Below are 15,737 nucleotides of genomic sequence, written 5' to 3'. Positions count from 1 at the left end.
AATAAATCAAATCAAATCAAATCAGTGCTAAAACTGCCTCAAGAACGTATGCTGAGCAGCATTAGGCTTTCACAGCACTGGTGCCCCCACTGAAGTATTACTCAGGAGTAGAAGAATAGATAACAGAAGATATCCTATATTCACACACCAAGGACAAGCATTGAGAAAGTAAACTCTTAAGCATTTATACAGGGTACTGGTGTAGGGGATAAACCGCTTATGTCTTCCTGCAAAAGTTGCATGTGGGTTATGGACAAAATTTTCCTTCACTAAAGCAATCAAAATTGTAGACTGACTTCTTATGTCATACAAATAGTGTTTCATTTTATGTTATATCTTAAATGAGCAGTAATATCAAAAAAGACCGACTGTGATTGAGATATGATTAATATCTCCACCAGATTAACTATAACTTACCGATAGGTTAGTCACTGGTGAATTGCTCTTTCAGCCTTACTTGTAAGATGTTAATCATTACTGCTGTAGTGACACATCCTCCAACAGTAAGCTATTACATGGCCAGCTCATGTACACTAACAGAATAGGTATCTTGGCTGGCATTTTCCATTTTCCATTGTAACTTCCATCCATCCCACATGTTCACTGCTGATGCTGGAAGATTTTTTGGAGTCAGCTAATATACACATTTTTGGATGGAGCAGGAATTCCTCCTGCCAGTAACTGAGTGTCTGTGCTGGGAAGAGCAGAAAACCTTGTGCTGCTACAGGAATTAAATTCCTGCGGCCACTGAAAGAACCGTGGCAAGAAAGGAGGGCAGACTATCAAAAAGGCTTCTTTAGACCAGGGTTGCCCAAACGTTTCCAGCCATGGAACCCTTTTGACCACCCAAGAGTGTTGAGAAACATCCTGAGAAACATTCTTATTGTGTTGAAGAGCCAAACCACAAAAAATGATTGTTTTTGCACAGTAGGTACAAACGTACAAAACCCTAATTCATAAAGGTCTTTTCTTTATGTGTATATTTATATTAACCTAAAAAGTTACCTTATTAAAAAGAAGTACTCCAGTCTTACTTGTTTGTCATTTTTAATGGGTTGCTGCTCCTTTTCTTTGATTGGTTAATGAAGGAGTGTTGCTGGAGAGCTGGATTCTCATATTGGACACACAGCGCATACACTCACCTCTCCCTTTCACACAGACTCACGCCTCTCTCTCTCCCTCTCTCACACACACATACCTCTCCCTCTGGCACAGTCGCTCTCCTCTCTTACACACACTCACTTGCCTCTCTTACACACACACATTCCTTTCTCTCTTACACTGACCTCTCTCTCCCACACACCTCTCCCTCTTTCACACACACACACTCTCGCTTACACATACTCATACTCTTTCTTTCACTCACACTCTCTTACACGCACTCACATTCCCTCTCCCACACACCTCTTACACATACTCACACTTTCGCTTACACACACGCCTCTCTCTTACACACACACCTCTCTTACACACACTCACATTTTCTCTTACATACACACCTCTGTATTACACACACTCTCTCTTACATGCAACTCTCTATTACACACACACACACACACACTCCTCTCTGACACAAGCCTCTGTCTTACACACACTTATCTCTTATACACACTCACTCACCACTCTCTTATGCTTACACACACACTCCTTTCTCTCTTACACACCCATCTGTCTCCTACACAGCTCTCACTCTGACACACTTTTTTTTCGGTGTCTCTTTTTTCAATCTTTCTTTTCCCTCTCTTTATTTCTCTTTCTGTACCTGATTTGACAACAAAATTCACCTGCTCTAACCTACACTTCCCTCTCAGTCCTTTCTCTGTTTATTTTTCAATCCATTAATGCGATTGGTTCAGGAGAGACGTAGTTGCTTGCCCTGTTTCCTCGCTTATCAACTTGCTCTTTTCGCAATTCAGTGGGCCAAATGCTGGAAGATGTAGGGGTAAATCTAATTAATGTTAGATGCTCTGCTGCAGCAAAATCTGGCCCAACATCTTTCATCAACAATGCAGTTCACTCTGATCTTGTGCAGGACAGAGGAGACTGCAGTTAGGGGGCCGGTGGGCGTGCAGTGTGCTGTGAGTAAATGTGGACTTTTCTCTACTCGGATTCAGCTTTTCCCAATGATGTGCATTACAACTGGATGAATGAACATTTTGATTCTTATACTGGTTAAGTGGCTTGTTAGTCACTGAACAGCATTCAAGAAATAAAAAGATAAAGTCACCATAATCCCAGGTGACCATAGGCTGCTCTCCCCTTTGAAGTAGAGGGAAGCTGACTGGTGGTGATTTAACCCAAGGATCACCAAGCCTTAGGCAGGGGGTAAGGTTGAGAAGGTGGGCCTTCATGGATAATCTCAGCCAGTATGGGAATTGAACTCACGCTGTTAGCATCACTCTACATCATGAGCCAACTGTCCAGCCAACTGAGCTAAACCAACCCGGAATATCATTGTGGGTGTACCTTGTTTTGATTGATATTTTTCATTTTTAAAATATGATTTGCAACATTTTCCCTGCATTTTTGTGTGGAACTTGGCAGCCTTAAGAAAAAACTGGCCACATGTTTTGGGGGAAAGGAGAATGCCTTTTCTATGTATAAAATAATAAGTTTTTGTGTGTAGTGAGCATCATGACTGGAATGAATGAAGGGTTTTTCATGAATGTCCAAGAAAACCTGTCTTTGAATTTTTACCAATCTTCTTCCTAATGCGTGCTTTTCTCTTTATTAATTTGGGGCAGCATGGTGGCACAGTGGTTAGCACTCTGCCTCACAGTGCCAGGGACCTGGGTTCAATTCTGGCCTCAGGTGACTGTCTGTGTGGAGTTTGCACATTCTCCCTGTGTATGCGTGGGTTTCCTCCGGGTGCTCCGGTTTCCTCCCACAGTCCAAAGATGTGAAGGTTAGGTGGATTGGCTATGATAAATTGACCCTTAGTGTCCCAAGATGTGTAGGTTACGCAGATTAGCCATGGCAACTGTACGGGGTTATGCAGATATGGTGGAGGGGAGGGCCTGGGTGGGATGCTCTTTTGGAGAGTCAGTGTAGACTCGATGGGCTGGATGTCTCTTGCTGTACTGTAGAGATTCTACGGTTATTTTTCGACTTTTGTTATTCATAGCAATAATCCAAAAACTTCATCATTTTATACCAAAATAAAACTGCCAAATTACAGAAACAAAATCCTTTGAGATCATGATCATGATAGTCCTGCACCTACCCCATTGTTAACTTAAAAGATGATCACATAATATACACACAAATATGTTCCATTGACAAAGAAAAAAAATTATTCATTAACTTTCCAGCCCTACTTTCCAATCACTTTAACATATCTCTTTCCACTCACACAAAACACTAGGCATATCCAGCCCAGTTAGCAACAATCAGCATATTGACTCGGTACCCCGTGTGATGTGCCCAATCCAACTCAGACCAGACATTCTCAGGCTTGATGTGAAGACTGGATCCACATTTGTGCATTGCAACAGACTAGAAGCATGCACTTACTGACGACTCAGTTCTCTGCTGCTCTCTGGTGCTGCCACCAACTGTTCCCTGCTTTATCACTCACCACTTAGCGCTGACTCCAGCTAAGTTACCCCCTCCTCTCCGGCAGCTCCCCTCTTGGCTCCCCCAGCTGTGACTCTCTTGTAAGATATTGCTGAAAGGAAACAGCACTTACAGTTCATTGAAAGCAAAGCATGCAGTTGGTGGAGGTTGCCAAGGTAACCGAGAGCACTGGGAGAAATGGAAGTGACAGTGTGAAACATAGAAAGGGAACAGTATTATGGACTGAAGAAGAATAGCAGAGAGAGAAATCAGATCAAAAGAGTGAGAGTAACGGAAACAGCAAAGGAGTAATAAAGAAAAAGAAAGGGCAATGACAAAACAATGACCACAGCTCTTCTAGGCCCCCTTGACACCAAGCACTTCCAAAATGACAAAGAGATATTGCTGAGATCTCCCCATTCCCAAATAGGGCTCCAAATGGAGAATCGAGTTTGCCTACGTTTAGCAGCATGAAGTCCCACTCCCACCCCTTGAGTACTCCCAATCACAATATCCATGCCAAAAGACAACCAAAAAACCTTAATAAGAAAGGAAGCAGTAATGCTATCTCAGTGCAGATTGAATAAAACATGGTCCTCTGCACCCTGATGAACTTGAGCAATGCCCCACGAGATTTATTAATATATAATTAATCATTTTAAACATTGGGAATATCCTTTGGTCACTAACATTACCTGATTAACAATAATGGAAGAAAGAGATAAGACAGAGCAATATTTTTCAGTGTTTGTTCTACTTGTCAGTGGATCGACAAAGCACAAACAAATGGCTCTAAATATGTCCCTGTAGATGTTCCTGTTTGACCAATTTTCAATCATCAAGCAATAACCATAAATGAGACTAAGATACCAAGGGGTGGATGTAAAGCTCAGACAGAAAACTAAATCAGAGTTAGATATAGTGCACAGGATTTTCTGGCCCCAGCCAGGATCATCTAGCCCCACTGACTGTCAATGCATGTTTGGCTGGGCCGCTGTATCTCCTGTGGGGTCCCGCCATGGCGGGGCTGGTACAATCCCGGCCAGTCGACGGAATTTTCTTCCCATTGCACCAAGTATGGGAGCAGGGGTGAAAAATGGTGTTCTATCCACTGGCTGCAATGGCGGGTTTTTGTGCCATTTCACCCAATCCCCGGCTCATTCATTATGCGTACACATGAAGCATGCGGTGTCACTGGTGAGTGGCATCTGATTCTCCTGTCCCACTGTCAGCTCACTGCTTCCTCACTTTGGATGTGACATTTAAAGTACATCCCACACAGCTTCCTCAATATCAACAGCCCAGCATGTCCAACTGAAAACATGGCCCCGAAACACAAAAGAAGATGACAGCCTCCAAATTCTGTGATGCCCCACTAGAGCGCCTGCTGGACACAGCCAAGGCCTGCTGCAATGTCCCCCAATTCTGCTCCAGACACAGGGGTCCAGCAAGGTGAACAATTTGGCTTGGAAGGCACTGGCAGCAGTGGTCAGTGACAGAGTGGTCCACAAGAGGTCAGCCAACTGGTACAAAAAGAGGATGAATGATTTTCTCCGTCCCACCAAGGACCAGGGTAAGTCAACCATCTCATCTCTCTCAACTCACACGCTCATAATTCTCAACCTTACTCCCACCTCAGGTGTGGTGATTTAACCTGAGGATCATCACACCTTAGGCTGGGGGTAAGGTTGAGAAGGTGGGCCTTCATGGATAATCTCAGCCAATATGGGAATTGAACCCACGCTGTCAGCATCACTCTACAGCATGAACCAGCTGTCCAGCCAACTGAGCTAAACCAACCCGGAATATCATTGAGGGTGTACCTTGTTTTGATTGATATTTTTCATTTTTTTAATGTGTGATTTGCATACATATTCATTGGCGTCTCGCTCTGCCAGCTCAAGGGACATCAGCACCCACTCTCTCACACACCCTCGCATTTCCATCTGGTCTGATCCACTCTGGAGATCATGGCCTCATCCCGTCCATGGCTCCCCTCATCACCACACACACTTGGCATCCTCATCATCTGTCCTGGCATGCATCTTACTCTTTCCCTCTCTGTCTACTTTTATGCCGGATGGTCAGGCGCACAATAAAAAGGAGAAGTCCCAAACTGGATCTGATGTGCCTGATATCGAGGTCTTCACAGAGTTTGAGAATTGTGCTATCAAGCTGGCTGGAGAGCACATTGACCATGCCTCCTGTGATGGTGACACCAGCGGCAAATACCCACATAAAGATCCTGCCCCAGATCCTCCATCACAACCAGACTGTGAGTGCGTTATCCTGTTTTAGAGTCGCCTCCCACACACTAATTATCTCTCCTTCCTCTCATAGGCTCCTTTGGAAAGTTCCCAACAGCATCTACAAGCCTCATCTCCAGCTCCAAGGATACCTCAGTTGCGGAATCAGAGGAGAACACCATAGAAGACCCATCCCATCACTCACACATCCTCGAGCAGTGCAGTAACCTCGGTGGGACCTAGTTCTAGATCAGGCTTGGTGTCACAATCTGGTGAGCACAACACAGTCTGGTGCACAGTAGGCAGAGGGAGAACTGCTGGAGGCCACGGTTCTGCTGAGACCGAGTCAGATGATGAGCCTCTGGATTCAGTCCTAAATCAATTGTTGGAGTTAAGGGAATATCAGGAAGAGATGTCAGCTGCATCCCTCAGGTTGCAACATACAATGGAAGAGTTTATCCACCTTAAATCTAAGGTTGTATTGGCGGTATGCCAGTGCAGCGAGGCCAACACTGGTAAATTGGCAGCCACTGTGGAGACCTTGGCCCAGGACATTGGTCCTGTACTGATGCAGGAGCGGCACTGCATTGATGTAGCTACTGGTGGCTCCATCAGTGTCAATGTGAGAGGGGGGACAGGGCACCTAGATCTCGCTGCAGCTGCCCTTCACCTCAAGGAGCAACCGGGAGTCTCTGGCACCCACAGGGAGGAGGACCAGCAACTGAACATCCTGGTGCATACAGCCAAGTGACTCAAGGACCCTCTTCCTGTCCCCATAAAACTTCCAACAGACCAACAAGGTATACAGCAGCAACCCAAGGTAGGCTGGGGCCCTCCAGCTCAGCCCTCCAGAGGGCACCCACCAAGGTCATCACAGACTACAGGGCAGAGCAGTCAACAGGCTGCCTCCACCTTTGCTGTGGATGTCTGGGAAGCACCAATATGTAGCAGTCAAGTTAGGAAAGTTAAAAAGATTTAGGAGCATAGCAGTGGCATGGGTGTTCACAACATGTTTGTAATCTACACAAATGTAAATAGAATGATATCCATTTCACATCTCCTCTTATGTAGGCCTCCTTTTTAAAATGAGCAGTATGTCAATCAGGTGTGATACCTTATAAAAGCCAAATACTGCAGGTACTGGAAACCTGAAATAAAAACGGAAAATGCTGGATAAACTCAGCAGGTCTGGCAGCATCTGTGGAGAGAAACAGTGTTACCTCTATTTCTTTCTCTACAGAAGCTGCCAGACCTGCTGGGTTTATCCAGCGTTTTCTGTTTTTGATTTATTATTCTATGTGTGATGCCATGGTCCCTCCCCTCACTTATCGCAAATGTCGCTATCAAAGGTCTCTTGACTGGTCTGCTCCCTTATCACCACAGTGTGTACCCCTTTTGCACACAATTTCCGACATCAATCTTAATATTTAGTGTGCTTGTGGAAGGAACCTCATTCATATGCTTTGCAGGATCAAGTCACCTTTATTCTTGACTGTGTAAGATTGAGGCAGAGACTTTCTCCTATCTTGTCTGCATTCTTGAAAGGTAAAGACCTGTCTAAGGAAACATGGATTCACACACGGAGAGGGGTCAGAGATCATGCAAATCCCCTGTACTCTGTCTCTCAGCAGGGCTGAGTTAGGAGTCCATATTCAGAGCTTGTGTACACTGATGTCAGCCAACTGCATTTTTGACTTGAGTGTACATCTGCTAAGCTCACCCATAAGTGGGGCACCTTGCCACCTCAAGGTGATGAAACTCTACCTCTCCCAGCCACACTATAGTCCTGGTGTTCAAATGTCCAACCTTGAGCATCTCTCACCGTGTAGTTGTGTGTCTTGTGGGGAATAAGGCTCTCATCACAAACTAGGAATGCAGTACTGTCCATCCCCTCGCCTGAGCATTGACCAAAGTCAGAGACACTAATTGAAAATGGTAATTTCTGGTGGGCGATAGAGGCTTTCAGCATGCTCTGGAAATGCCTATGGTTGCTTTAGGCAATGGGGAAGGGAGCTATGGGATAGGAGTGAGGATGTGCTGAAGCTGAAGTGTGCTCTTTATTAGCAATGACATGTGCCCTTGAGGGTTTCATGGTGTGCGTGTATTATGGACTTGGTAAGGACCTGGGCTGGCCATGAAGTCACACAATTGGCTTAAAGAGCAGCCGTTTTAATGTCTGGCATGCAAATCTTTCACATTGTTATGCTCAGGTGGTCTGCATCCATATTAAATCTGAAGATAAATGCAGCCCATTGCTGGATGTCAGTGTGATTTGGAAGAATGCAACACAGCCAACGAGTCAGCTCTAAAAAGATGAACAACAATGGGACATTAGGGTGAGCTGTTGTTTGAAAATACGACGAGGGCTCAATATCTGGTTCTTTAATTATCTGCAAGTGTAGTGTATTTAAATCAGGTTCATGCCCACCGATTACGGTGCCAGCGACAATCAGGAGTCACTATCTCGGTGGTGAGATTCACAACTTCTGGGCTTCGCTGGATCTTGAGCCCTTGCCGCTATTACCATGGATGGTAAATGCAGCCTTAAGATTGCCCTCATTGTCTCAAATACGAGAAAGAGCACAATGTGCTCCGGAACAAGAAGGGGGTAATATGATACAAGGGAGGATAATATGAGAAACGACTCAATGTCACATTCTTAAAGTTCCATTCATCAACTTAGAATAAGAACCAAAATACAAATTAAATCAACAATTCTAAAAAAGGTGCAATGAACCATCGTTAGAATTGGATATCATAAAGTGTGCCGCAAGAATAATTTCAAAGAGAATCCTCTCAAGCCAAGTGTGTTCTGATAAAATGTTATTCAATTTAATATTTTAATTTACATTTCTGTCTATGTACAATGTACTGAACATTTGAAAACACACAGGTTAACACGATAAAACACTGTTGAATGCTAAAGGAGCACAGAGATGGTATGTGAATACACTCTGTTGTCAAAAGCAAGGCACTGCCCCTTTAACAGCTAGGGTTCCTGAATTCAGCCTGCAGAGTTACTCTGAGCAACCGGCAATTGTCGCAATAAATACAGGCAAAGCCATTACAATAACATGCATATAATCTTTATACAAATAAAGACATTATGCAACAAAAGTATTTTTGTATTAGTATATGGCATCAACAGTATAAACATCATACAAAAACTTTTACGAACACGGAATGTTTAATGCAGCTGACTGCATCCCTTCTAGCACCTACATTCTTACAACTACAGTATTCAGTAAGACCTGCTGGGTTTGTAAAACAGTCTGGTGGGTTAACCAATTCTGACTCAGAAGATCTTGCCTTTGCTGTATTTCAGTATCCTTACGTCCAAGCTCTGTGATCATCCTTGAAACACCACATAAAGTTTTCTTTAAAAATTAAAATGTGTTTTTTCTCCATATATTTTTCTCTTTCTAAGCAACATGTAAGTGCTCTTCTGGTTCACAAAGTGTCCCCGCGTCATTATGTACATTTATCAGTACAAATATCACTATAATTCAAGTTCAGGTAACTTTGTCAGTAAAGTTAGTGCCAACAATTCCTGTATTTCATCAAATTCTTTTAGTATTACAATAAATTAGAGTTTGAAAAAAATAAAACCAACAAAAAAAAATCTTGAAGTTGTAGCACTTTCAAAAAATTGCACTTGAACGTTTGAGCCAACAGCCTTTAATCGCTGCATTCTAAAATCAGGATTTTTCATCAGAGATGCCTTCTTGCACCACCACTTGCTGTACATATGACACATCAGGAGCTATACTAAAGGCATCAATCACAACAAAAAGCGTACTACCTTTGTAACAACTTTGTTGTTGACATTTTTAAAAAGTTTCCTATCACCCAAGAACATTGGGATGACATGTTACAGTCTGAGAGAAGTCAGATAATCATTTCTACCATGACAGGTTTCGTTCCCAAGGTGCCACGTTAGCATTCCCAAAAGCAGCAAGCAGACAGTTTTTTTTAAGTATAGGTCCTGCAGAGTAAAGCGTCAGGAAAAGTCCTTGGACGTGGGCAGTTCAAGCTGCTTTCTAGGGGAGAGAAGCCAGAGCACCAGCTATTGTTTCCGTCACAATCCACTTGGCTACTGAAGTGTGCACTTGCCAAGAAGAAAGAGGTAAGACGTCTCAGAAAGGCAGTGTGTCCAGAAATAGCTTGTCGATAATGGCCGGGGGTGGCACCAGGTCCTCTAGTTTTAAGTAGAAGATGCGTTGGAGCCCCTGTGTACAGAGAGAACGCAACTGAGGTATGATGCCCAGCACCTTAGACAATGGCTGCCCTTTGCTTTCCCCAGTACTGCTGAATGACATGTGTTCCTTCAGGCAGCTGATAATTCGTGATTGCAACTCTTCCACTCTCTTTGGCTCTTTTAACCCATGGCGATCTGCAGAGATAATGATAACCAATATTAAAAACCTAATATTCGATACACAAAAAAGACACTGCTTTTTACTGACCCATCAATGCACTTTTAAAACATGGGTCAACTTATAAAATGTTACTGATGGAATGAGTTGGCTTATTGGGAAGGTAAGCTGTGGGGAGGACACAGAGGGTGTAAAGAGATATAGACAGGTTAAGTGAATGAGCAACAAGATGGCAGATGGAGTATAACATAGGGAAGTTTGAAGTTATTCACTTTGGTCATAAGAATAGAAAAGCAGATTTTTTTTTAAAAAGGTGAAAAGCTTGCAAGTGTTGATGTTCAAAGAGATTTGGGTGTACTTGTACAAGGAATGCAGAAAGTTGGCATGGAGCTACAGTAAGCAATTAGGAAAATGTATGAACATACAAAAGAAGAGAAGGAGTAGGCTACTTGGCCCCTCGAGCCTGCTCGGCCATTCAATAAGATCATGGCTGATGGATTGTTATCTCAACCCCATATTACTGCCTACCCTGATAATCTTCCATTCACTTGTTAATCAAGAATCTATCCAGCTCTGCCTTAACAATGTTTAAAGATTCTGCTTCCATTACATTTTGAGGTGGTAAGTTCCAGAGACTCACGACCCTCAGAAAAGTTTTCCTCATCTATGTCTTAAATGAGTGACCCCCTGGGGGCAATTCTCCAGCCTGCCACGCTGCTCTAGCAGGCTGGGAAACTTAAGCGGAGACCATTTAGTGGGTTTCCCGCTTGCGCCACAGCCTCCACATGATTGAAGTCTCTGGGTCCGCTAGCATCTCTCTCCCCCCCCCCCCCCCGCCAGGAGTGTTTCACTCCCACGGGGTTTACAACAGCTCCCACGAGTGGGGAGCTGGTGGCCTGACCCCACTGGAGTAAAGGGGGGCCAAAGAGGTCAAGGTTAAGGGGGGGGGGGGGAAGGTTCTCCGTTGGCATTGCCAGCCTGGCACTACCCAAGGGGCAAAGTGGCAATGCCAGGGGCATGTTGGCACTGCCCAAGCATCAGGTACTGCCAAGTGAGTGGCACCAGAGGGGGCAGGGTGTGGAGGGGGTCCCACTGTCACCCTGCATTAGGATCGTAGGCAGAGGGAGGGAGGCATATCGGGAGAGCCGAGGAGGGCTGGGGGGGTTGGCCCGGAAATGTCTGGGAGGCCAGTGATCAGGGCATGGGGAGGGGGTTGCATGGCCAGCGATGCAAGGTTCACGGAGCTGGCCAGCGATCAGGAGGCCAGCACTGCGGGGCTACTGCACATGCGCCGGTCTCGACGCTGACAGATCAGCACATACGCAGTGGCCTGTTCAGCGCTATGCTGCCGGCCTCTCCAGCGGGAATAGATCCCATAGAGTATTCTGTGATGCAGAGTGTAGGAGATTCATTTTGAAAATCCCGCTGAAAAAAACCAGCGGGATTTACCCCAATTTTTTTTTGTTTTACTCAAATTTGGCACTTAGAATTTTTTTGGGAGAATCCCACCCCTTGGGGGCAATTCTCCCATCACGACCCGCAAATTTTCTGGCAGGGGAGGGTTCGGGTCGGGAGATGCACGTGCCGACCATTTCACGGGATTCACGCATGTGTTCCTGATGCATGCGCATCTCCCAGAAACAGGGAACAGTCGCAGTCAGGACCGCACTGGAAACTGGCGGGAAGAGAGGCAAGAGATTTAAATCTTTTTAAAATGCATTTTAAATCTATTTTCAATGTGATTATTGGGCCTGGCACGGAACATGCCGGGCCCGATAGCATATCCCACCCCGCCAGGAGTACTTCACTCTGGTGAGGTATAGAGTAGCTCCCCACGTTTGGGGAACTAATGGGAGACCCTGCCGGAATGAAGGGGGGGGGGCAATTGGGACCCCACAAAGGGTCAGGCAGTGGGGGGGGGGGGGGGGGGGAAAGAGTGGTGCCCTCTGGACATGGGCATCCTGGCAGTGCCAGCCTGTGCCCCCTGGCACTGCCCAAGGGGTATCTGCCTCCCGTGTCGGGGGGGGTCTCACCATGGCTGGATGTGGGAGGCTCAACATCAGGGCGCTCCAGGACGGGAAGGGGTCGGGCTGGCCCAGGAATTGTCGTGGGGGCCGCGATTGGGCTGTGGGGGGGGGGGGGGGGGGGTGGCCGGAGGGGCAGCACTGTGGGGGTCCCCGGCTGGCTAGCAAATGGGGAGTCTGACAGATCAGGGCCACTGTGCATGGTATGCGCAGAGTTCCAGAACTGTCAGACTCTGGTGCGAATAGCCCCCCCCGCTCCCCCCACCCCTCTGAATTTTTAATGATATTCACGATTGTAACCTCTGCATTGCACAGAGTGCAGAGATTCAGTCTGAAGCTGCACTGAAAAAAACAGTAGTGGTCTAGAACAATTTTCCCACCAATTCAGCACTTTTGGGAGAATCGTCCCCCTTTATTTTTAAACAGTGAGCCCTGGATCTAGATTCTCCCACAAGAAGAAACATCCTCTCCACATCTACCCTGTCAATACCTTTCTGGATGTTAAAGTTTTCAATCAAGTCGCCTTTTGCTCTTCTCATACATGAGGACACTCCGATTCCTCTGCTTTGAAATCTCTCACCATTTAGATAATAAGCTTCTCTTTTATTCTTCCTGCCGAAATGGGCTATTCAAATTTGCCCACATTATACTCCATTTGCCATATTTTTGCCCACTGGCTTAACCTATGTCTCTATGTAGCCTCATGTCCTCTTCACAATTTACTTTCCTATCTATCTTTGTCATCAGTAAATTTGGCAACCATACCTCAGTCCCTTCATCCAAGTCATTTATATATATTGTAAAAAGTTGAGGCCCCAGCACTGATCCCTGTGGCACACCACTTGTCACATCCTGCCAACCAGAAAAAGACCCATTTATGCCAACTTTGAATCCTGTTGGTTAATCAATCTTCTATCCATGCCAATATGTTATGCTCTACACCATGAGCTTTTAATTTCCACAATAACCTTTGATGCAGCACCTTATCAAATGCCTTCTAGAAATCTAAGTACAGTACATCCACCAATTCTCCTTCATCCACAGCACATGTTATTCCTTCAAAGAACTCCAGTAAATTGTCTAAACATGATTTCCCTTTCACAAAATCATGTTGACTCTCCCTGATTGCCTTGAAATTTTCCAAGTGCCCTCCTACAAACAACTTCAATAATGGCATCTAACATTTTCTCTGTGACAGATGTTAGGCTATGTGGCCTCTAGTTTCCTGCTCTCTGTCTCTCTCCCTTTTTGAAAAAGGAGTTATAATTGCTATCTTCTAATCTAATGGATCCTTCTCCGAATCTAGGGAATTTTGGAACATTAAAATCAATGTACTATCAGCCACTTCTTTCAAAACCTTAGGGTAAAATTCATCACAACCTGGGGATTTGTCAGACTGGAGACCCACTTAATACCACTTGACTGACAATTGCAATTTGAGTTCCTCCCTCCCTTCCATTCCTGATTAACAACTATTTCTGGGATGTTACTTGTATCCTCTACAGTGAAGCCTGATGCAGAATGCCTGTTTAATGAATCTGTCATAGCTCTGTTTTCCATGATCAATTCTGCAGATGTACTGGTTGAAACCTTCTTTCTGTTCACATCAGCAGGACCTTCTGGTCCTATCAACGGTAGGACCATGGGTTTCCCAACAGTGTGGTGTTGGGTCAATGGGAAATTCCATTGCAGCACCAGAAGATCCTGCTGCTAGCGTGGGCCTCCCACTGCTAGAACGATGCCGCGGGAATCCCACCCACTTTCTATAGGACTAATGCTCACTTTGTTAACTCTTATTTAAAAACTATAGAAATGGAAGACAAATGGCATATTGGCCTTTATTGCAAAGGGATTGGAGTACAAGAATAAATAAGTCTTGCTACAGCTGTAGAGAGTTTTGGTGAGACCATGGGTGGGACGTTCCAGTCGTTCACGCAGGCGGGATCTTCTGGTCCCACCGATGGTGCATCCCAACGTGGCTTTCCCAGCGGTGATGGGTGCATTCAGTGGAAAACCCTGTTGACAAAGGGACCAGAAGATCCCGCTACCTGTGAATGGCAGGCCGCCTCCCACCGCAGTAAAACATGTGGCAGGTTGTATGGTAAATCCCACCCCACGTCTGGAGTACTGTGTATAGTTTTAGTCTCCACATTTAAGAGGTGTACTTGCTTTGGAGGCAATACAATGAAGATTCACTAGGTTGGTCCCTGGGATGAGGGGGCTGTCCTATGATGAGAAGCTAAGTAAATTGGACTTATGTTCTCTACAGTTTTGAAGAAAGAGACGATTCAATTGAAACCTACTAAATTCTAATAGAGCAGATTCTGAGAGATTGTGGCGGTTAGGAAGTCTAAAACAAAGGGGCACAGACTCCGAATGAGAGCTCAATCATTTAGGACAGAGGAAGAGAAATTACTTCACTTGAAAAGTTGTGAAATCTTGGAATTCTTACCCCGGAGGGTTGCGAGTGCTCCATCATTGAATATATTTAAGGCTGGGATGGCCAGATTTTGGGTCTCAGGGAATTAAGGGGTATGGAGAGCAGTTAGGAAAATAGAGTTGAAGCCCAAGATCAACCATGATTATATTGAATGGTGGAGCAGGCTCGACAGACAGGTGGCACGGTAGCACAGTGGTTAGCACTGCTGCTTCACAGCTCCAGGGACCTGGGTTCGATTCCCGGCTTGGGTCACTGTCTGTGTGGAGTTTGCACATTCTCCTAATGTCTGTGTGGGTTTCCTCCGGGTGCTCCGGTTTCCTCCCACAGTCCAAAGATGTGCGGGTTAGGTTGATTGGCCATGCTAAAAAATTGCCCTTAGTGTCCTGGGGTGCGTAGGTTAGAGGGATTAGTGGGTAAATATCTAGGGATATGGGGGTAGGGCCTGGGTGGGATTGTGGTCAGTGCAGACTCGATGGGCCGAATGGCCTCTTTGTGCTGTAGGGCTTCTAAGATTCTAAGACCATATGGGCTACTCCTGCTCCTGTTTCTTGGATTGTCTTCAGTCTCAACTCAAAAGAACTCAAAAATGATTAGTCTGGGAAAAAGATGCAATTAGAGTGATGGTTCTATTCTGGAGACTAATGTACACATTGCAGCAGAGTTAAGGAGCTTTATTCTGAATGGGCCTCTGATAATATCTAGAAACATTTGCTATCAATGCTGAGTGTTGAGGATGCAAAGTTGTTCACTTTCTAATCTATATAAGCACAAAGATTCACCACAAATCATAAATAAATTATATTAAAAATCCTAGATAGGGAGAGTACTTCATGCCAACAACTTTACTTCTGTTATCATCCTTTTTGGTCCCACAAAGCCCCCAGTTTCCTTGTGGTAAATTATGTCAACATTTCTCATTCCCATTTTGACTCAGTGTAGTTGCAGACTCTGGTCACTGGGTGCCACTGTACTTCTGAATTCAGCACCCACTCCTCACCATCTTGTTTTTCTTTAATGCAAAGTGGGGTCATATAGATCATAATGTTTTTACTTCCCTAGGTGATCAGTTATCTGAAAAAAAATAGTTCTTGCTTCA

At 45.0% G+C, this 15,737-nt stretch overlaps 1 protein-coding gene across 2 annotated transcripts in view; it reads right to left on the bottom strand.

Moving 5' to 3' along the window:
* Positions 1-8,613: 8,613 nt before the first annotated feature.
* The window catches only part of nr4a3 (nuclear receptor subfamily 4, group A, member 3), a 28,797-nt gene continuing 21,673 nt past the window's right edge, over positions 8,614-15,737 (bottom strand). For both annotated transcript variants that reach the window (XM_078237306.1, XM_078237316.1), the window contains exon 7: positions 8,614-10,194. In XM_078237306.1, coding sequence (XP_078093432.1) covers positions 9,938-10,194 — 257 coding nt within the window. In that variant the 3' untranslated portion in view covers positions 8,614-9,937. The remainder of the gene's footprint in view (positions 10,195-15,737) is intronic.

The sequence above is a fragment of the Mustelus asterias genome, chromosome 2 (assembly GCF_964213995.1).
Source record: "Mustelus asterias chromosome 2, sMusAst1.hap1.1, whole genome shotgun sequence".
Classification (NCBI taxonomy): Eukaryota; Metazoa; Chordata; class Chondrichthyes; order Carcharhiniformes; family Triakidae; genus Mustelus; species Mustelus asterias.
The sequence above is the reverse complement of the archived record's forward strand: the minus strand, read 5'-3'. Positions and strand labels throughout refer to the sequence as shown.